At 40.6% G+C, this 23,260-nt stretch overlaps 1 protein-coding gene across 15 annotated transcripts in view; it reads left to right on the top strand.

Annotated features, from left to right (window-relative positions):
* ELAVL4 (ELAV like RNA binding protein 4) overlaps positions 1-23,260 on the top strand; it is a 170,292-nt gene that overhangs the window by 99,178 nt on the left and 47,854 nt on the right. For all 15 annotated transcript variants that reach the window (XM_008265276.4, XM_008265279.4, XM_051857796.2 and 12 more), the window contains one exon: positions 11,066-11,306. In XM_008265276.4, coding sequence (XP_008263498.1) covers positions 11,066-11,306 — 241 coding nt within the window. The remainder of the gene's footprint in view (positions 1-11,065; positions 11,307-23,260) is intronic.

Below are 23,260 nucleotides of genomic sequence, written 5' to 3'. Positions count from 1 at the left end.
GCTGCTGATTTTTTGAAAGCCCTGAATACCTCCACTGAGAATACTTTGGGCATGCCTGGTATTCCTCTGCAGTGGAGAAGATGCTATTTCAAAGAAGGGATACCTCAAGCTTCCCTCATTGTTATAAGTGGCTGTTTGTTTAGGATGTGGCATTTAGAGCAAGAACAGGACTGTCAGTTCAGTGTCAGAATCACATAGGATTCAATGTATGTGCTTTTGGTGAAGAGGAGGAGTCATTAGCGAAACTCTGGAGGGGGTTGCTTAAAGAAAGGGGTATAGACCATTGATTTTAATTCTTTCTTTAGCTGCCGTACTCTGCCACCCTCTCAGCTCGAGCCCTCTATGGAAGGGACCAAATTATTTTGTTTCCCCAATTCCTAGTACAATGCCTATGCCTATAACAGCACTCAATAAACTTGTGTTGATTGAATATACTTATTTTAAGGATATGCTAAGAATTTATTACCACGTAGTTTTCTAGAGTAAATAGGTCTTTCAGGTTATTTGTGCATCTGCCCAATGGTATTATTAAACTGTCAGCATGTTTTATCCAGTTGGAATTAAATATTTTTTCTAGAGTTTTCTAGTTACCTTTCCACGGAATCTGCAAAAACTTGGTACAAATAGTTTGAGGGACATGAGTGTACTATTCAGCCAGAATCCCCTGGGCCTGTGGTCAGCAAACTAGTTGGAGGGGAGATACTCCCAAATTCCCTTGTCCCAGAGTTATGAGACCCTTCTCTTGGATCCCAGTAATAACACATTTCTCCTTTGCAACTGAATCATAACCAAGAAAGTGTTGCTTTTAAAAGTGACTGGAGTGACTGAAGTGACTGGAGTAAATTAAAATCTCTTGAAAGTTGGGAAACTATGGGTTTTATGAGCTGATAGCAGAAACTTTAAAGAAATATGAAATTGGGGGATTGTAAGAACATTTTTAGTATCTCTCAAGGAGGAAGAAAAGAAATGAAAAATTATTCCTAAAAACAATGTCTGTCTTCAGGAACACTGAGCCTGCTGTGTAATTTTCTAACTTAGGGGATTTGTTTTTCAGGGTGTTGAAAGGCGAGTGAGATGCAATAGTCTGAGCCACTCCACCAGACTCTAACATACTGCATGTCAGATTTTTATAAGGGTTAAGTGGGAAATGCCTACAAAGAGAATTAGGACTTTTATTTTTGTTCTCATGAATAATTTAAATATATTTCTTTAATGGTTCTATTCAGTGACTGCCCTGGGTAAACATTATTCTTCATGCTCTTGGGAACGTTTGTTCTATTACATAAGGGTTAGCCTTTATACATAAATTTTCAAAAGTCCTTCCAATACAGTAAAAGAAAATACCTTTAAATACTTGTTAAAATACTTAATAAAATATATGTGTGTGTCTCAAATGTGCACACCTGAGACATGTTTGCAGTTGGTACATTCCTTTAGCATCTTTATAGTTCCTGTGAATGCCATCATTTAAAGAGGGATAAAAGTGCAAGCATAGAATATTTGGAAAAGAAAAATATTCCTGTGACCTTTCTTAGTTCTTTCCTCCTGGTTTTTTTTGTTTGTTTGTTTGTTTGTTTTTGTTTTTTTTTTTTTTTGGACAGGCAGAGTGGACAGTGAGAGAGAGAGACAGAGAGAAAGGTCTTCCTTTGCCGTTGGTTCACCCTACAATGGCCACCACGGCTGGTGCGCTACCGTCCGCGCACCGCGCTGATCTGATGGCAGGAGCCAGGTGCTTCTCCTGGTCTCCCATGCGGGTGCAAGGCCCAAGCACTTGGGTCATCCTCCACTGCACTCCCTGGCCACAGCAGAGAGCTGGCCTGGAAGAGGGGCAACCGGGAGAGAATCCGGTGCCCCGACCGGGACTAGAACCCGGTGTGCCGGTGCCGCAAGGCGGAGGATTAGCCTAGTGAGCCACGGCGCCAGCTTCCTCCTGATATTTTTGCATGAACTGAGCCATGAGATCACTCGTCCACCAGAACAGAAGTTGAGAACATAGTGATGGGTATGCAAGAGCCTTGCACTGGGGCTGGTGTGACACAATAGGTTAAGGCACTGCTTCCAACACCCACATCCCGTATCACAGTGCCGGTATGGGTTCTGGCAACTCTGTTTCTGTTTTAGCTCCCTGCTAATGTGCCTGGGGAGGCAGCAAAAGATGGCCCAAGTACTGGGATCCCTGCCACTCATGTGGGAAACCCAAATGAAGTTCTGGGTTCCTGGATTCAGCCTGGCCCATCCCTGGCTGTTGCAGCCATTTGTGGAGTTAAGCAGCATATGGCAGATGACCTCTCTCTCTCTCTCTCTCTTTCTCTCTCTAAGATTAAATAACTATCAAAAGGATTTAATTAATAAACAAATTCCGAAAGAAAGAATATATATAAAGAGTGATTTGTGAAGGTAGGAAAGGTTTTTCCCTTTGATTATATAGTTACTATTTAGCTTTTCTAATTCCATACTATGTTCTTAAATATTGGTTTTTATTGTTCTCCCTCGTTTCTCCTAATGTTGACCACAGTGATCAATAATATCTGTGGAGGGATTACCATGGCAGGAATAGTGCTGAGAACTTCACATACTTGATCTCATTCACTCTTCATGATAGTTCTGTGAGGGAGGGGTACCTCTATTCACTTCGTATACCAATAAAAGCAAAGACTGCCTTGAGCCACCACGTTCTACTCTCTCCCTCCTGATGACTCATTAAATGGGGCCCCAGCCCAGTGATGGGCAGTGTATGTTGCCAACATGCTTCACTAATAGTTCACATCCACCTGGTTTGGGGAGTAAGTGGAGACTAAATCAGTGGAAGAGTGCTGAGGCAGGGTTCTAAACTTTGCTTTCAAGGAGTAAGGGGATTTATCAGTCTACACCAGGGGTAGGGAACTTTTTTTCTGCCAAGGGCCAGTTGGATATTTATAACATCATTCAGAGGCCATACAAAATTATGAACTTAAAAATTAGCGTGCTATAGATTTATTGAATTTTGAGTCCTGCCTGAGGTTTCCTTGGCGGGGCCATACCAAATGATTTCATGGGCATTTAACGGCCTGTGGGTCAGACATTCACCACCCCTGGTCTCCACAGAAGTGCCCCAAAGATGTTGTAAGCTGAAAGTGGAAAGAACAGTTTGGAGGCTTTCAATCTATAGACAATAGATTGGCTTTTAGGGGAAGAAATGGCCAAAGACATTCAACAGATTTTGAGTGGGGCCATGCCAGCCAAAGGCTACTAGAATGAATGTGTCAGAAGCAGAAAACAGAATGTTGATTTCAGGGACTGGGAGAAGTAGGGGTTAGAGATTTGTTGTTTCATGGGTACACAGTTGCAGATTTGCAAGATGAAAAGAATTCTGGAGATGGATGATAGTGACAGTTGCTCAACATTATGAATGTACTTAATACCATTGAATTGAACACCTAGAGATGGTTAAGATAATAAATTTTATATGTACCTTACCACAACAAAAAAATCCAAAAACAAATCCACACTAAAAATACTATCTCAATGCATGCCTGGTGTTTAGTAAGTTCTCAGTAATTGGTGGTTTACCTGTTTTGTCTTCTTGCTCGATGTAAAATGAGGATGATATTAATTCTGATTGGCTTATACTTTACAAGCTTGTTTGAGGGATACAGTAACCTATTGACCTACAAGGACTTTCATTCATTCAACAGTCATTTATCCAGAACCTGCTTGTTGTCAAGCCTTGTTCTACTTACAGGAGATAAGCAAAAGAGCTACAATTTCTGTCCCATGGATCTCAGTGTTCAGTTCACCATCTTTTGTGCACTGTGAAGTACAATATTCAGAAAGGTGTGGAGATAGACATGTCTTATTTTATGATATGGCCACCCTCACCCCACATCCGAAAGAACTAAATCCTTATCCAAATGGTCATGCCTATGTTGTCTTATTTCTTTTTGTTTTGGTTTTTTTAAGAGACATATTTATTTATTTAAAAGGCAGAGTGACAAAGAGAAGGAAAGGCAGACAAAGATCTTTCATCTCCTGGGTCACTGCTCAAATGCCTGCAACAGCTGGAGCTAGGCCAGGCTGAAGCCAAGAGCCCTGAACTTTATCCAGGTCTCCAACATAGATGATGGGGACCCTAGTACTTGAAGCATCATTATCTACTTCCCGGGTGCATTAACAGGGAGCTGAATCAAAGCAGAGTCAAACCAGAACATCAACGTGGGATTCAGGCATCCCAAGCAGCAGCTTAACCTGCTAAGCCACATCTGCCCCTGTATTACCTTAAGAGTACTTAAGTGATGGGCTAGTGTTGTGATGCAGCAGGTTAAGCTGTTGCCTGTGACACTGTGATCCCATATTGGGGTACTGGTTTGAGTCCCAGCTGCTTAGCTTATGATCCAGATCCCTAAAAATGCACCTGGGAAAGCTGTAGATAAGGCCCAAGTACTTGGACTGCTGCCACCTAAGAAAGAGTATACACGTGAAAGTAATCTTTAGATCTGGGCTTGTCTCATCTCTGCCTCTAATTATCAGTGTAATCTTAGCTAAGTCATTTCCCCTTTCTGATCCTAAGTTTCCTTGTCATGAAAATTATGGCTTTGGGCTCTGTGGTTTCTAATATTCTCTGATATTGTTTATGCATCCACACTTTGAATTCAGCAAGGGCCTGCTCTTTGTTCTTGTATATCCAGGGCCTACCACAACACCTGGGACACTAGGGCTCCATCTGTGTTCAAACAACATATGCAGATCTTGCCATCATTGAAGTAAACCCTCTACCCTTTTTGTTAAAGATTTATTTATTTATATGAAAGGCAGAGTTATAGAGAGGCAGAGGAAGAGAGAGAGAGAGAAAGACAGAGACAGAAAGGCAGAGAGACAGAGACAGAGGTAGAGGTCTTCCATCTACTGGTTCAATCCCCAGATGGCCACAATGGCCAGAGCTGGGCTTGATCCAAAACCAGAGCCTAGAGCTTCTTTCAGGTCTCCCACACGGGTGCAGGGGCCCAAGGATTTGGACCATCTTCCACTGCTTTCCCAAGGCATAGCAGAGAGCTGGATCGGAAGTGGAGCAGCCGGGACTCAAACAAATGCCCATATGGGATTCTGGCACTGCAGGCGGCGGCTTTACCCTCTACACCACAATGCCAGCCCCTGTAAACCTCCTTTTAAATATCTAAATACATAGATATAGATATAGCCTGGTAAATCAAAGAAGTAAAGTTACAGGTGCTTTGAGGGAACATAAGGACTCTGAACTGCCATGAAAGTCAAAGATGGTTGGCTTTTTGTTTTTTACAAATACACTGAGGAAGAGGCTGGCCCAGCCTTCTCTCCTTACCTCCCCTCTGTAGAGATAAAAGATCCTAGTGATGATCTGGCAGCTGCACATCAGAGGCCCTTCCTTTGCTTTTGTTGTATATTTTTGCAGAAAAGAGTAGTGGGAGGGGTGAGGTTAACGCATTGAGTGTGAGTAATTAGTCATTCAAACCGTTGACATTTACAATGACAGGATTTGAGTGCCTATGTTATTGTGCACTGCTGTAATAGTTTATCCCTGGAATTTTCAGCCTGTATAATGTTTCTTAAAATATATCACGGGAGCATAAAAGATTTAATGTAGTGCTTTGTACAACCATTAGAGTTTGAAGTCAACTGAACCTCCTCAGTGCTCCATCCTGGATGCTGACTATAATTCTGTTTTTAATTGCCTTTCGGAAGAGGAAAGGAGGGTGAGTCAGGGGTTTGGAACCTGGTCACCTGCAAAGTTGGCTGTGAGATCCATACAGAATGTTTCATTAAAGTGCATGTGAACACTTAAGTAACTGATACTTTTATTTGCAATGAAAATTGTGCTGTTAGAATATCAAAGGCATTAGCTTGGGGAAGCAACTGTTCTGATTTTCCCAAACCAGCCTCTGTGCTTACTGGAGGGTGTGATTCCCACCAACACGCACATTCCCTACCTCTGTTCTTTCTCCCAAGTAAAGAGCACAGGTGTCCTCTCTTTAAAATCCTTCACATAGCCTTAAAATACTTTAGTTCATATTCATGTACTCATTATCTTTTCATCTTAGCATCTTCTCTTATTTTCCAGGTAATGATTTGAAATGCTCTTGGTCTATTCATTTGTCACATTTGTTTCTGACATTTTACATTTCTGATTTCTTTTTTTAGCCTGAGTTGCATCCCGGGATGCATCATTAAGACCAGTGAGGGGTTTTATTATATGATGTATATTAATATATTCACAAATATTTCTCAGCTTTCACACCGTACATTTTTATTTAGAAAATTCTATATGTGCATGTATGTATATTTTCATCAGTTCTTTCTGGATACACAAAAAGATAGCCATGTAGTGGTTGTGCAGAGCAAATAGAGGTCCATCTCAATTGAACAGGAATACTTGACCTAATATATAATATGGTCAGTTGAAGTGGCTCAGTAGTGGATGTAGCATCTCATGGCTCCTTTTCAAAGGGTTGGGCACAGTTGAGTTTGATTTACTGATAGGGCTCAACTCCAGGAGTCAACATAAATTAGGAAATTCATACAGAAAGCTAATGGAGTAACTGAAATTACTTTGCTGCAGCTTTAACACTTCCTAGGCCTTTCTGAAACAGGTTGACCTGTGAGATGTTCATGTGTGTAAGTGCCAGCTTTTACTGTTTGTCTGTGAGGTGAGCATCCAGTGAACAAAAATGAACCTGGCTGTCAGGAAAACTTGGACAGTTTTGGTCCCACAGAATCTCACCATACTAAAGTATGATTTACGTTCCAAAAAAGCCCTGTAATGATGCAAGGTATTTTCTGAGTGTTTTTAAGGGAGACATGGAAAGGGTCACCTGAGAAATATAGGGAGTTGGAAAGGGATTCTGTAGATTGTGGGACTGTTGTTAAGTCATTTAAGCCACTAAGTCAAAATGTAGTAATTGAGTAATTCTGGGCTTCTGCAAGTCAGGCCTCCTGAAATGAATAAACTTTGATATTTGAGTTCCTTGTCAGTTGTATTTGTTGCCTGGACACCTGACTCAGTGAGACTGGGAGAGGACACAGCAGAGGGAGGCACTACACAGACCCAAGAGGCCCAACAGCGTGGCAGAGCAGAGAGCTGCCGGCTGGCCAGGCATTATACTGATGCCCTGTATCATCATGTCCTTTTGCTGCCCCGTCTCCTGGGTCCCCTTCTCTCTGATTCTATTCCTTCCTGGACCTTTGCTTCAAGGGCAGAGCAGTGGCATAGGATTTGCTAGATGCAATTTCTTTCAGTCTTGAGGAGAACTTTTATTTTGGATTCTTCTCAGAAGTATTTTGCTCCTCTCCCTCCCCTACCACCTCCTACTGCCTGGACCAAAGTTGTAGAATCCTACGTTTGACCTGAAGCCAAGAATAAAGTTCTGGTAATGTAAGAATTGAAGCCACTTAAGTTACTTACTTACATGATGATTAAGAATCATCAGCGTTCCCCACCTTTCTCAGTCTGCTTTCTTTCCTCTGGCTCTTCTTGAGACTTTGTGTTTAATCTCTTGATTTGATTCCCATTTGTAAGTATCAGAAGAGGAAATTGGAGTAAAATTCACCCACGTTGGGGCACTAATAGATGTGATGTTTCTTAACAGATATGATCTCTCATCCTGAAGATAACCCTGCATAGCAGGCTTTATTCTAGTCTTACAAAAGAAGAAGCTAAAATTTAAACTGTCTGAGATCACATAGCTAATAATGGTAGGGCTAGAATTCTAAGTCAACTGTGTCTTTACAAAGAAAATTTTTTTTAAATTTATTTGAAAGGCAAAGTTAGAGAGAGACCTACCTTCCATCTCCTGATTCTCTACCCAAATGGGCCAGGCTGAAGCCAGAAGCCTGAAATGCAGTCCCAGTCTCCCACATGGGTGGCAGGGACCCACATACTCATGCATTTTCCACTGCTTTCTCAGACAGATTAGTAGGGAGCTGGATTGGAAGTGGAGCAGCCAGTACTTGAACTGGTGCTCACATGGGATGCTGACAATGCAGGCAGCAGCTTAGCCCTCTGTACCACAACACTGGCCCCTGTCAACTGTGTCTTGTCTCAGAAATTCTTTCTTCTTTTACTATACCCTTCTGGTTCAAATGAGAACTGTGTGAAGACAAAATCAATCTCTGAATATTGATGGGACAGTAGGCACCAGGAACTTTCATTCTCTGCTGGTGGGAATATAAATTGATAAAACCACTTTGTTAAACTGTTGTAAATACTTTCACTTGCTACCCATAAAGGATTGGCTCTGTAATCACCCCATTTGCAGATACCAACATCTGGGGATGTCCAAGTCCATTATATAAAATAGAATAGTATTTGCTTGTATTCTTGCTTGTACTGTAAATCTTCTCTAGGTTGTTTATAATGCCTAATACAATGTAAATGCTGTGTAAATACTTATACTGTACAATTTAGGGAATAATGACAATAACAACAAAAAGTCTGTACATGTTTAGTAGAGATGCAGTTTCTTCTACCTTGAATATTTTCAATCCATGATTGGTTGAATTTACAGGGGCAGAACCCATGGATATCGAGGGCCGACTGTATCTACTAAAACTGAGCATGTGTATATTCTCTAACTGCTCAAAAATAGAATCCTAGGAACATTCTTAACAGAAATGTGTGCACATATGCACCAAAAGACATGTATGTAGTGCTCATAGTAGCATTATCTATAAAAGTTGAACTAGAAACAAATGTTCATCAACAGATAAATAAAACATGCCATTTCCATACAACGTAATTCTCTGTGGCACTGGAGAACAAACCTACTGCTGCAGGAAACAACACTAATGCCTCTCCAGACATGGATGAAAAGCCTCAAAAGAGTATTATAATCCCATGTATATAAAGTCCCAAAACAGATAAAATTAATCCATGGATTAGAAGTTGAGACAAGTTTACCTTTGTGAGGGGTGATGTAAAAATGACAGGGTTTGGGACATTACAAAGACTTTCTGTGGCACTAGTCATGTCCTATGTAATGATCTGAAAGGAAGTTCCCCAGGTATGGATTGTGTTCATTTTGCAAACATTCTTTGAGCTGTACCATTAAGATTTATACTCACTACTACATGTGTACTATAGCCAATAAAAACAGTTACCTAAAAAAAATCTGAGCAGTCAAACGGTAACAATGATGGAAGCTGCTAGTTATCACCTGTTCACTAGACCTATCTATAAAATGCAGAGAATATTAGAATATGTTTCATTCCCTTTTTGTTAGGAGTCCGTAAGAGAAGTCACATCAGGTGGTGGATGGACAGGGTGACTTTAGTAAATATCAGTGATTGTGGATACTTTCTTACCACTTTGCAGGACAAGTGGCATGGTTCACAGTGTGTGTGTGTGTGTGTGTGTGTGTGTATGTGTGCATGTTGTTTTTAAAGATTTATTTATTTATTTGAAAGCAGAGTTACAGAGAAGCAGAGACTGAGAGAGAGAGGGTTTTCCATCCACTGGTTCACTACCCAAATGGATGCAATGGCTGGAGGTGGGCCAATCCAAAGCCAGGAGCTTTTTCCAGGTCTCCCATGTAGCTGCAGGGGCCCAAAGTCTTGGGCCATCTTCTGCTGCTTTCCCAGGCACTTAAGTGGGGAGCTGTTTTGGAAGTGGAGCAGCCGGGACTTGAATCAATACCCATATGGGATGCTGGCACTGCAGGCAGCAGCTTTGCCTGCTATGCCACAGCGCCAGCCCCATCAGTTTTCAAATGAGGAAAACAGGCTTCTACAGTTTAAATCTCTTGCTATAAAAGTCACACAGTTAGTGAGTGGCAGAGCATGATTCCGTTTCTAAAGAGTTGCTGAGACAGAAGTCATATCATGATGGACAAATAAGGGACAACAATAAGATAGAATGAAATGTGGGACTGATGGGCTATATTTGGGGCCAGGAAGCCTGGGTGCAGGCTCAGACTCTGCCCCACTTTCTTGTGATGACAAAGAAGTTACTGGACATCTCTGGATTGCATCTCAAACAGGAGAGTATTGAGCTAGATCTTATTCCCTTATGTGCCTTCTGGCTCTGCAATTTTGTAAGTTTCTGTGTTTGTCATTCCATACAGGACATCTTCATGACCTGATACCACAAGCTTATACCTGTTTTTCCATCTAAAATCATACTCCAGCATCATCTTCTGAGTAATGTTCCTAAATCCCTCTATCCCACAAGCAGAAGCAATTAATTGCTCCTCTCCCACCTGCTCACCAGGAGTTTATCTGTAGACTCTTAAATTCCTTGAAGATAGGGACCCCTACTCATTTCTTTATTAGATGCCACCAACGACAATTCACAAATCTGAGGAAATCTTTGTTTAATTAAATATTTAAACCCAGAGAAAATCTTTTGTAAGTAATGTATAAGAGGACAGCCTCAGGCTGTGCTGGACCCAAGAAGGAGACCTAGAGAAAACTTTTCTTTCAAATTTCTTGTTTTATTAGAGGTCTGGGAATACCAGTAACTAAATGGCTAGATAAGAAATCATTCCATGACTTTGCAGCTCCCCAGCATGTACTTATGAAATCTGAAGTTTGATCAGTGTTAAAGCATCAGTGAAAATCTAAACCCTTCCCACATGGAACAGCCCCACTTAATTTAATGTCATTTTATTTTATGAGATAGTTAATAAACAGGTACTGTATTTGATCTTGTGAGTGTAGCTCTCTATATTTAGCTTTTGCAGCTTTAATGGAACTATAATTTTAATCATGATTATTACTTTACATTTTAATTATAATTTGGTGTGGCTTAAGTATACATTTCTGAGAGTGATTGTGTAATGAAAACAGGAATTAGCTTTTCATTAACAAAATAATGGGAGAGTTCCCACTGCATTCTAGTCTGTGTTCAGAATCTATGGGCTGGTCTAAAAATAGCAAGGGGAGTTTAGCATTTTGGTTAAAAACATGTTTCAAAATTGGCTGTATTCACCACCGAGTCTCTTTTGCTCTATCTTGCTTTATCTTGTTCTCTTTCTTTTCAAAAAATAAAATAAAAATTTAAAGGAAATTTTAACTGAGTCTTTGAGATTTCAAAAAACTGCTTTATATCATTTTTCCTTAGATAATTAGCACCATGGAGCCTCAGGTGTCAAATGGCCCAACATCCAATACAAGCAATGGACCCTCCAGCAACAACAGAAACTGTCCTTCTCCTATGCAGACCGGGGCAGCCACAGATGACAGCAAAACAAACCTTATTGTCAACTATTTACCCCAGAACATGACACAAGAGGAATTCAGGAGTCTCTTTGGGAGCATTGGTGAAATAGAATCCTGCAAACTTGTGAGAGACAAAATTACAGGTATGCTCTTCTTTGATATTCTAGGCTTCAGAATTTTAGTTACATTGTTCCTTAGATGTACAGAAATGCACATGTATCTGAGTGTCTGCATCATGTATCCTGCAAGTAAGAGTGGTGTGGATACACAGTGGTAAACTCACACTAGACACTGTGTAGAACATACAAAGCCATACTGCGATTGGAAGGGCTGGGAAACATGGAAAATCTGAAGCTCCTTCAGCTTCTATGACATGACTCTTTGACTTTATCCTTTTATTCCTAATCAGCCACTTCTTCCCTGTGTTCCTTAGTTCTGTGTTCTGTATCCTGCCTGCCCTATACTCCATATTAGTTTTTATTCGTTTATTCTTTTCCTCTCAAATGCTTGGTTTCTGAGTAGCCAGTGTCTTTCATGTTTCTGAGACAAGTGTATTAAAGGGGGCCACTGTGGACTGTGGAAGGGTGACACAACTACCCATTGTCCCTAGGAAGAAACAGGCCCTTAGGATAGCATGTTATTCTGAAATTGAACTACCCTGCAGTGGGACGGAAATACTTAATGAAGATCTGCATTTGAGGTATTTTTTATTTTATTGTATTTTATTTTACTTGTTTGTTTCAAAGATATTCTTTGAGGAGTCAAGGTCATTTTACATGAAAGTAAAACAATACCCTATATAACTTCAACACTTGAGAGTTGAAGGTTCTGATTTGTCATGATTGAGAATTACTCCACTGAGGACCTAATATTTGCCAGACGCTGATGCTGTAATTCTTTGGAGGAAGTTTCCCTGTAATCTTATTGGAGGTGAGAACAATTTCTTTTATAAAATTTATTTTTTTCATTTTTATTGAAAGGGAGCCAGAGAAACAGAGACAGAGAGAGAGATATGGAGGGAGATCTTCCATCCACTGGTCTACTCCCCAAATGGCTGCAATAGCCAAGGATGGGCCAGGTTGAAGCCAGGAAACCGGGACTCAATCTGGGTATCCCACATGGGTGGCAGGCAATCTGCTACCTCCAGCATGCACATTAGTAGGAAGCTGGTTTAGAAGCAGAGTAGCCAGAACTCAAACAGGTACTCCAGCTTGAAATACAGGTGTCCCAAAAGGTGACTTAAGCTGCTGTACCAATCTCCACACCAGAGTATTCTTTAGAAAATAAAAATAAAAAAAGAGGCACCACGTGTGGTAAAGCCACCGCCTAGATGGCCGCATCTCATATGGGCTCTGGTTTGTGTCCTAGGGATTCTACTTCTGACCCAGTTCTCTGCTAATGGCCTGGAAAGCAGTGAAAGATGGCCCAGTTCCTTGGGCCCCTGGCACCCATGCAGGAGACCCAGATGGAATTCCTGGCATCTAGATTTGGCCTGGCCCAGCCCTGGTTGTTGAGGCCTTTTAGAGAGTGAACTAGAAGATGGAATATATCTCCCCCTTATCTCTTCCTTTTATTTTTCTAACTCTGACTTTCAAGTAAAAATAAGTAAATCTTTTAAAAAAAAGAAAAAATGCTGGGCTACATAATGATGTAAGACTGCTATTCGCTGATATTCTACTTCTGAAATCATTTATGCTCAACTCTGAGTACTTGTTAGGTTTTAAGATATATTTATTTATTCGAAAAGCAGAGTGACACACATACTGAGAGAGATTGATCTTCCAACTGCTGGTTCACTCCACAAAATTGCCCAAATGGCCAGGCTGAAGCCAGGAGCTCTGAACTCTTTCTGAGTCTCCCAAGTGGGTGGCAGGGCCCAAGTACTTCAGCCGTCTTCCACTGCTTTCCCAGTAGAGAACTGGATTGGAAGCAGAGCAGCCAGAATTCAAATCAACACTCCAATATGAATTGCTGGTATTGCAAGCTGTGGCTTTACCTGCTGTGCCACAATACCAGCCCTATACTTGTCAGTTTTGAGTACTGACTTTTTGTTTCCCTTTCTCTGGGAACTTTAATTGGTGGGCAACTGGCCTTTATATACATAGATGTTTTTATTTATATATGTTCTATTTATATATGTTTATATGCATATAAAGGAAGCTCTATGATTAAAATAAGGAGATACATAATCCTGATTTTTAAATCAAAGAATACAGTGCTTATTTGTGCAAATAAATATATACATTCTCCTATTCTCATAATTCACATGTAAATTTTCCCCTTATAAATTACTTTATAAAATCATAACACCAAAATAATAATGCTACTTTCTAAAACATATGTCATATAACCTTCCAAGCATAATTTGTTCATCTATAAAATGGAACATAATACTTAACCTCAAAGATCTAATTATGTGGATTAAATGAGAGACAAGTTATGTAGTACCTAGCACAGTGCTTAGCATATAGCAGTTTCTCAATAACTTGAGGATATTACTACCATATATATAGCTAGTATGCATCAAGAAGAATGTCCAGAACCCAGAAAGATTATATCAGGGTCTCCAAATAGGGGCAGATTTTAATGATCTTATCCCAGAGCACTGGATCTTTTGTGAATTGCCAATACTTTCAGAAAGCTGATGTTCAGATTCCTGAATAATCTTTACATAATAAGATGATAATTCAAACCAAATTAAAACCAGTTAACCATATGATTCTTCCTCCCACTCATGTATAGAAAATATATTTTTGGTGTAGCCTTACCTTCTAAATAGGGACTCTGTCAACTATATTAGTGAATATTATTAATCACCTTTTCAGAAGAGTTCCCCTAGAACTGTAGTGAGATTTTTGAGAAGTACTGATTCATGATGTTGTTCCTTGTTTTCTAAAGACACATGTTTAAACAAGCAGATTCCTTTTACTGAAAGAATGCTAATTTGGTAGTTCGCTGAGTAGATTTGAATAGGAATGACAGCTTCAAAGACAGCCTTTAATTTGGTATACAAAACCAAAATTGTCAACTTTGGTTTGTTTAGCACCCTCTCCAGCATAAGCAGAGATATACAGTAGCATCTGAGCTTAAAGAAGCAGCTTATGAGTTGAAAGCAAAAATATAATTCAGGCATAAATTTATAATTATGCATTTTTTTAATTCAGGCAAAAATAAAAGAATTTTATTTGTAGAGAACTTATGGGAATGAGGCAGGGAAATATAGAGAGACCAGGGATATTTACCCTCATTTGGTAGCAGTGTTTAATAAAAGTAGAACTTGTGGTTGTAAAGAGTGCTTATTAAATTCTTCATTTACACTACCTAATTAATTCTAGCATTTTAAATTAACAGTGAAACTGGTCCCTGCTGTACCATTCCATAGATGCAGCATATTTCCTCTATCCACCCGTTGTTCAGGTTTAATTGGCTACGCTAAAAGTCAGAGAAGGAGGGAGATAGGACTGCAAGGAAGAGGGAGAAGGAATAGGAATCACTCCCGGGGAAGACCCTCCAAGGCCTACATTTAAGATTAACTCATAACACAGGCTAGGAGAGGTGAGGTATCACACCAGGCAAGTTGAAAGGCTACAGCTGGTGGTACAGAAGTCAGGGTAAATGACATCATAGGTATTTTTGTTGCCCTGATTTTTAACATCCCAGTCCCCCCTTTTCCTCCAACACCTCCTACAGATCTCAATGCATCTCGATCCTGTGAAGTTTACAAGGAGTTCTAAATATCCAGTGGGAGGATTGGGGGGTGGGAGGTGACAAAGAGATAAGAATTCAAGATTAAGATTTTCCAGCCCTGAACCACTCCCTAAGAGAATGTAACAGATTCCTTTAGAAGGTTCTGGCTTCTATTAAGTCAAGATTCCTTGAGAGGAAGTATTTTTGTTGATTGCATTACCAACCACTGCAGTCACCCCAGACTTTGGGTTCTCGATAAATCCTCCACCAGGGAACACATAGAACAAAGTTGAGCTTAGACCTACAAGTTATGGTACAGAGGACACCACTTATCAAGCACTAACTCTGTTCTAGGTACTTGCTGAGCATTGAACAAGCTTTATTTCTTTTTTTTTTTTTTAAGATTTATTTATTTATTTGAAAGTCAGAGTTACACAGAAAGAGAAAGAGAGGCAGAGAGAAAGAGAGAGAGATCCTCCATCCGCTGATTCATTCCCCAGTTGGCTGCAACGGTTGGAGCTGTGCCTATCCAAAACCAGGTGCCAGGAGCTTCTTCCAGCTCTCCCACATGGGTCCAGGGGCCCAAGGATTTGGGCCATCTTCTACTGCTTTCCCAGGCTATTGGAGAGAGCTCGATTGGAAGTGGAGCAGCCAAGACTGAAACCCATGCCCATATGAGATGCCGGCACTGCCGGCACCTGCTATGCCACAGCACTGGCCCGGACAAACTATTTCATTCAACATAGAGAATGGCCTGTTTTCTTTTTTTTTCTTTTTTTTTTTTTTATTTAATGAACATAAATTTCCAAAGTACAGCTTATGGATTACAGTAGCTTCCTCCCCCCCATAACTTCCCTCCCACCCACAACGCTCCCCTCTCCCACTCCCTCTCCCCTTCTCTTCACACCAAGATTAATTTTCAATTATCTTTATATATAGAGGATCAATTTAGCATATATTAAGTAAAGATTTCCACATTTTGCACCCACACAGAAACACAAAGTGTAAAATACTATTTGAGTACTAGTTATAGCGTTAATTAAACAGCTAAGAGTAATTGTGTATTAATTACAGAGTTCAACCAATAGTTTTAAGTAGAACATAAAATGCAACTTTTGTATTGTTGTGGCTTCCCCCTCCAACCCTCCACCCTCCCGTGGCCCTCCCCTCTCCCACGCCCTCTCCCATCCCGCCCTTCATCATGTTTCATTTTCAATTACCTTCATATACTAAGCAGGGATTTCAACAGGCTGCACTCACACAACCGAACCAGGTATAGGGTATTGTTCGACTAATAGTGTTGTTTTTGAGTTTCATAGTTAAACACATTAAGGACAGAGATCCTACGTGGGGAGCATGTACCCAGTGACTCCCGTTGTTGATTTAACAATTGGCACTCTTATTTGTGATGTCAGCAATCACCCGAGACTCTTGCTATGAGCTGTCTAGGCTATGGAAGCCCCTTGAGTTCACCAACTCTGAACTTGTTTAGTCAAGGCCGTATCACAGTGGAGGTTCCTTCCTCCCTTCAGAGAAAGGCGCCTCTTTCCTTGATGGCCTGTTCCTTCTGCTGGGGTCTTGTTCACCAGGATCGTTCATTTAGATTGTTTTTTGCCACCGTGTCATGGCTTTCCATGCCTGTGAGACTCTCATGGACCTTTTAGTCAGATCCAAATGTCCCAAGGGTTGATTCTGAGGCAGGAGTGCTGTTTTGGGCGTTTGCCATTCTATAAGTCTGCTGTGTGTCCTGCTTCCCCCGCAGAGAATGGCCTGTTTTCTTAGATGAGAAAACAAAATTAATGAGATTAAGTAACTACCTCAGACAGTGTAGCTGTTAACAGGTGGTAGAGCTGGGCTCTACCCCTAGTTTCCCAAAGTATGATTTTGTTTGGAAGCATGTGCAAGGCGAAGACCCCTGCTTAACCCCTACTTCTTAGCTCAATGTATCATGTTTTCCTCTGAGTAGAGGCTATTGGTTGCCCTCTGTAGCGTCTACCTAATACATCATGATTTTAAAAGAAACTCCTGTGGATAAAAGGAGGCAAAGATAATGATATGTATCATCCTCTTGAAATGTAGCTCAGTCTGTGTCTTCCTTCAGAAGAGAGCCAAATTTAAGCCTCCGTTACAGTACTTTTGGACATCTCTGTTACTTATCTTGTTAGAGATTATAGATTTTCTTTTTCTAATTGGGAAAGGATAATTTAGGTACCATGTAGAGAAAATGTATATCCCACATTGCTTTTGTGTGTGGCCATGGATGCATAATGTCATTAGAAGCCACATCCTTTACTTTTGTCCTTCACCCACATGTAGCCTCTGCTGCTAGAGAGAAGGGATGTCATGTGGCCAACAGGGTTCATGCAACCTAAAAATTCACACAAAGGACACCAAACCTCTGGTAGAAATTACATTACTCCCATGAAGTACAAAGAATTGATTTAGCTTCTTGTTTTTTTGTTTTGTTTTGTTTCGTTGCCTTTTTGTTTTTGTTTTGTGTGCATTGAGATTGCTTTATGAAATCCAAGTTCCGCTATAATGAGTGCTTTAGTGGAGAAAATATATGAATTGGCCTCGACAGGGTTAGGTAGCTCAGCATATGTCCTGAAACCAGCAGAGCTGGAATGCTGAATTGCATTTTTTATAAATTTCTATATTTTACCATCCCACCCCAAAGGGAATAAAGAAAGATGAGGGAGGGAGGGAGTAGTAAAATAGAAAAATCTCTAGAAAGGAATAAGTGTAAGACAACAATTGTGATCTGCCTGTCCACGTTGTATGATTACTCACATCACAGTGATAAAAGAGAATTGTATTTTTACTAGATGTTATTCTTCTTATGTCAATGCCATGTAGTTTTTAAGAGTAATTTCCTATCTGTTTTAGGTAGCTGAGAGCTCTAAAGGGGATTTTGAGGACAGGACTCTCCAAATTGAACATTTTCAATTACAAGAGACTAGTATATGAAACAGACTACAAGTGCTGGGGGTGGCTGAAAAAGGTGAATCCTGTGTTAGCTGCACCTATTAGCCAAGGTTTGGAAGAAGATGTGGTTATGATTTAGGCAGAGGAAAGAAAGGCAAAGCAGGAAAGCTAAAATTCCCATTAAAGAACAAAAGCATTTTTATCCCTTCATGCCATAGACAAAGGAAGTAGAACTGGAGCCTGTTTCTTTGGAAGCAGTGGTCTAATATGAAGCCACATTGCCAAGTTAAGCGTGCCCAAAATGAAATCAGTACGAGTTATACCCTGTGGACAAAGATTTTTCTTAAACAACACCTCTGATCCATCTGTTTGTTTCTTCCTTTGTAACATATGTCTGTGGCTTCATTAATATTATCATTCAGTAGAAAAGGCAGAACAAGGCAAAAGCAAAAAAATAAACCCTTCACTACTATGGATATCAGGTAACTACTTTGCCCTGGCCTTTATATCTGGATTTGTATCTCTAATTAAAGGAACCAACACTGTTGATGCTGTGACATCAGAAAGCTTCTGTTCTGTCTCAGATTTGTCCAAATGTTAATAATCTTGTACATCTCTCTTAGTATGTGAGATGTAAGAAATAGACCACAACAGTGGTAAGAATATCTATTAGAACATCCAAGCCAACAGGCACTACATGGAGGTCAGTCTGTTGGATGAATAAGGAGAAGAGGGTTATGGATTGTTTTATGTTGCTTCATATACCTTCAAGGAACTGGACTTATAGAAAGAATTTGGGAGGGTTTGGTTGAGGTTTAGTTTGGGAAGACTTTGCTTGAGGTTTACTTCTGAAATATCCATATAAACAATAAAGGTTCTGAAAAATCCTAAAATAAGAAAATGCTTTGGATTCTTTCCTAAAGTATGAAGTCAACCTTAACGTGACTGTATTGGCACAATTATAGTACCCAGCAAAGGCATATAAGCATAAAGGCAGAATTTGTTCCTTTTTATATGCCTTACTCCGTGTTCTGGATACTATTAAATGCCTTAAATATAGCAGCTCATTAATATAGTATGATGGGGCCGGCGCCGTGGCTCAATAGGCTAATCCTCCGCCTTGCGGCGCCGGCATACCGGGTTCTAGTCCCGGTCGGGGCACCGGATTCTTTCCCGGTTGCCCCGCTTCCAGGCCAGCTCTCTGCTATGGCCAGGGAGTGCAGTGGAGGATGGCCCAAGTGCTTGGGCCCTGTACCCACATGGGAGACCAGGAAAAGCACCTGGCTCCTGGCTTCGGAACAGCACGATGCGCCAGCCGCAGCGCACTGGCCGTGGCAGCCTTTGGAGGGTGAACCAACAGCAAAAAGGAAGACCTTTCTCTCTGTCTCTCTCTCTCTCTCACTGTCCACTCTGCCTGTCAAAAATTAAAAAAAAAAATAGTATGATGGGATATTTTGGGGTTTTTTTTGAATTTTTTTTAAACTTTTATTTAATGAATATAAATTTCCAAAGTACAGCTTATGGATTACAATGGCTTCCCCCCATAACGTCCCTCCCACCCGCGACCCTCCCCTTTCCCACTCCCTCTCCCCTTCCATTCACATCAAGATTCATTTTCTATTCTCTTTATATACAGAAGATCAGTTTAGCATACATTAAGTAAAGATTTCAACAGTTTGCTCCCACACAGAAACATAAAGTGAAAAATAATGTTTGAGTACTAGTTATAGCATTAAATCTCAATGTACAGCACACTAAGGACAAAGATCCTACATGAGGAGTAAGTGCACAGTGACTCCTGTTGTTGACTTAACAAATTGACACTCTTGTTTATGGCATCAGTAATCAACCTAGCTGCCAAGGCTATGGAAGCCCCCTGAGTTCACTTACTCTGATAATTTTTAGACAAGGCCATGGTCAAAGTGGAAGTTCTCTCCTCCCTTCAGAGAAAGGTACCTCCTTCTTTGATGACCCATTCTTTCCACTGGAATCTCACTCGCGGAGAGCTTTCATTTAGGTTTTTTTTTTTTTTTTTTTCCCCAGAGTGTCTTGGCTTTCCATGCCTGAAATACGCTCATGGGCTTTTCAGCTGGATCCGCATGCCTTAAGGGCTGATTCTGAGGCCAGAGTGCTGTTTAGGACATCTGCCATTCTATGGGTCTGCTGTGTATCTCACTTCCCGTGTTGGATCATTCTCTCCCTTTTTGATTCTATCAGCTAGTATTTGCAGACACTAGTCTTGTTTCTGTGATCCCTTTGGTTCTTAGTCCTATCATTATGATCAATTGTGAACAGAAATTGATCACTGGGACTAGTGAGATGGCATTGGTACATGCCACCTTGATGGGATTGAATTGGAATCCCCTGGTATGTTTCTAACTCTACCATTTGAGGTAAGTCAGCTTGAGCATGTCCTGAATTGCATATCTCTTCCCTCTCTTATTCCCACTCTTATATTTACAGTGATCACTTTAGTATGATGGGATATTTTGAAGAAACATAGTTTACTGAGCATTTACTATATGCTAAGCATTGTGCAGAGATCAATTAGGTAATCCTTGGAACTGCCATTTTACAGATGAAATTTGAACTTAGGGGCAAGTGAGTAACCTCCCAGCTTGCAAGTAGGGAGACTGAAACTTGAACCCATCACTGTCTGACTAATTATGAGTTGTCCAATTTATACTTTAATTCTGGCAGTTTCACCCAAAACACTCAGCTGGCTACTCCCCTCTGCAAACTAATTCAGCTTGTATACCTAGAGAATGAAAACTTTTCAGTACAAAGAAACATAATTAGAGCTCAGAATCTTTTGTTTTGAAAAATATCACACTGTGCATAAGGAAAAAAAATACATTTTTTGAATTAAACTGGTCACTGCTTCCCTAAACAAAGACCAGAAGTGGAGTAGTATAAAATTCTTATTTTCTCCTTTCATGAAATACCATCCACTGTGATCACCCTTTGTTCTTTGTTTTGCAGCACTGTATTGAAATGGATGCTGCCTTAAACTTAAGTATAGTTAAAACTCAGCTTCAATTAGGCATATCCAAGAAAATCCCCAAGATATTGATTAACTAAATGAACTTTTCTGCATGCACCTCAGAGCAATATCCATTAGCGATGGAAAGAGCAGAGCAAATAGCATTTATCAGCATATTTTGCTGCTGATTTAGAAAATGTGCTTGGTAGAGTGTGATGTGTCTCCTGAATTCAGAAGAAAATCAGGCAGATTTGCATCTGTCATTTTATTTATCACCTCCCTACAGTCATCTTATAAATATTCCGCAAAGAAGAATAAAAGGGTTGATTTGTTGACTTGGAAAGGAGAATTGATCATTGTTGGAGGTAAATAGAAAATTCTGAAGTTTGGAGATATAGCAGCCTAATGGAGTTACAAAATGGGAGAATAGTGGTTTCCCTTATTTAGGGGAACTTGAAGACCATCATAACATTAAGTGCAAACAGTAAACCATGCAATCATTGTGACTCTTACACATTCATCAAAAGTGATCAGAGACCTTACATTCTTTCTAATTAGCATAGGTTGGCAGTTGAGTGGAGCTTCATGCAGGTGCATTATGGAGCTTTCAATACATTTTTTTCTCAAGATGTAGTTAGGACTGCCGAGTAGGTATTGTTTCCTTTTGCCTTCTGGCTATCTTCCCCTTCATATTCCCTTCCAAATCAGACAATTCTGCCCTGCTTGTCCTGCTTCCGAACTCAGATAACCATAGAAAAGTATTCTCACATCCCAAGAGAGACATCTCAAAGGCTTTTTACCTAGGATGTGAATCAGGCCTAGGTATTTTAAGGATTTTCTATTTCTGTGCTTTAGCTGACTGGTTCATAAGACCAATTCCCTGTTCACCCAGCCTCCTCTCCTTCCCCCAACACACACATACACACACACACACTCATTTACTCACCCCCCAACCTCCCCCCCCACATTCTCTGTAGAATGGCCTAGTTGATTGAGACTAGAAACTAAGCAGGAACGTAATGTCAAACTGAAATTTCCACACATTATCTAAAAATGTAACTCATCAGCTTCAAGGTAGGAGTAAAGTGCTTTCTGAAATGTGTTAGTAGGAAATCCATTTTTTTCTTGCCTTCTGTGAGATGTGGTGGTAGTGATTTCTTTTTTCAATCTGCCCCCACCACTCATTCTACACTCTCTTTAGTACCCTTGACCGATGAACCCCATATCTGTCTTTATCCTCATAAAAACGAAAAACCTCTAAGTTGCCTTTTCACTTTTTCTACAGTCCCAAAATTGAGCTTTGATAGAAGATATTTCCAGTTCAAAAAGAAGATAAAATTCAGATAGAGACCATATATTTGTATAAGGCTTTTTACATTTGTGAAACATCTTCAATCAGTCAACAGTATTTATTTAGTGTATACTCTCTCAAACCAAATGTTATTCCCTCTCTCTCTTTCTTAAATTCCTTCTGCTTTCTTAAAATCTGTATCAGGGCCTGTGAAGGAGCCAAAATTAATAAGATATAGTTTGTGCTCACCTGTTGCTGCAAGGCCAATGGTTGGGGGGAGGGGGGGTTCAGGACAAATTACAGGGCCCTCCATCTGCCCACAGATCTCAAAGGGACTGGGAGCCTGCTTAGATCCATACCACAGCACATCCACCTTTGCCATCTGTGTGTTTTATTTTGTTCTTTTTCCTGGCCTTGGATATGAATAGTATTAAAGGGGCCAGCACTGTGGCACAGAGGGTAAAGCCGCCGCCTGCTGTGCCGGCATCCCATATGGGCACCAGTTCAAGTCCCGGCTGCTCCACTTCTGATCCAGCTCTCTGCTATGGGCTGGGAAAGCAGTAGAAAATGGCCCATGTCCTTGGGCCCCTGCACCCACATGGGCAACCCGGAAGCAGCTCCTGGCTCCTGGCTTCAGATCAGTTCAGCTTCAGCCATTGTGGCTAATTGGGGAGTGAACCAGCAGATAAGAGTCTCTCTCTCTCTCTCTCTCTCTCTCTCTCTCTCTCTCTGCCTCTCATTTTCTCTCTGTGTAACTCTGACTTTCAAATAAATAAATAAGTCATTTTCAAAAAAAAAGTATTAGAAAGATAGGCAAAAGAACAAAGTTGGACATTTCATGAAATACCTAGTATGTATATGTCAGCCACAGTTCTAGGCTTGCTACGTGTGTTGTCTTATTGAAGCTTTGTATCATGTATGACAAATGGCATCATCCCCATTTTGCATATGAGGAAGGTAAGCCTACAATTAGCAGCTGGTGAGTGAAGTTAGGTCTGTCTGACTGCAAAGCCCACGGTCTTTGCTGAATGAAGGTGAAGACACCAGCTATGACTGTCAAAAAAGAACAAGATGTCAATAGAGTGAGGGTCTCAGAGCAAGTATCAAAGACGAATGAACATTGAACTTGATAGAGATTAGATTGTAGGATACCAGTGCATGTAGAGGAGGCAGCTCAGCCAAGCTTCAGAAACTTCTATTTCAGGAGTACC

Source organism: Oryctolagus cuniculus, chromosome 7, assembly GCF_964237555.1.
Source record: "Oryctolagus cuniculus chromosome 7, mOryCun1.1, whole genome shotgun sequence".
Lineage (NCBI taxonomy): Eukaryota > Metazoa > Chordata > Mammalia > Lagomorpha > Leporidae > Oryctolagus > Oryctolagus cuniculus.
This window is presented reverse-complemented; position numbering and strand designations above follow the sequence as displayed.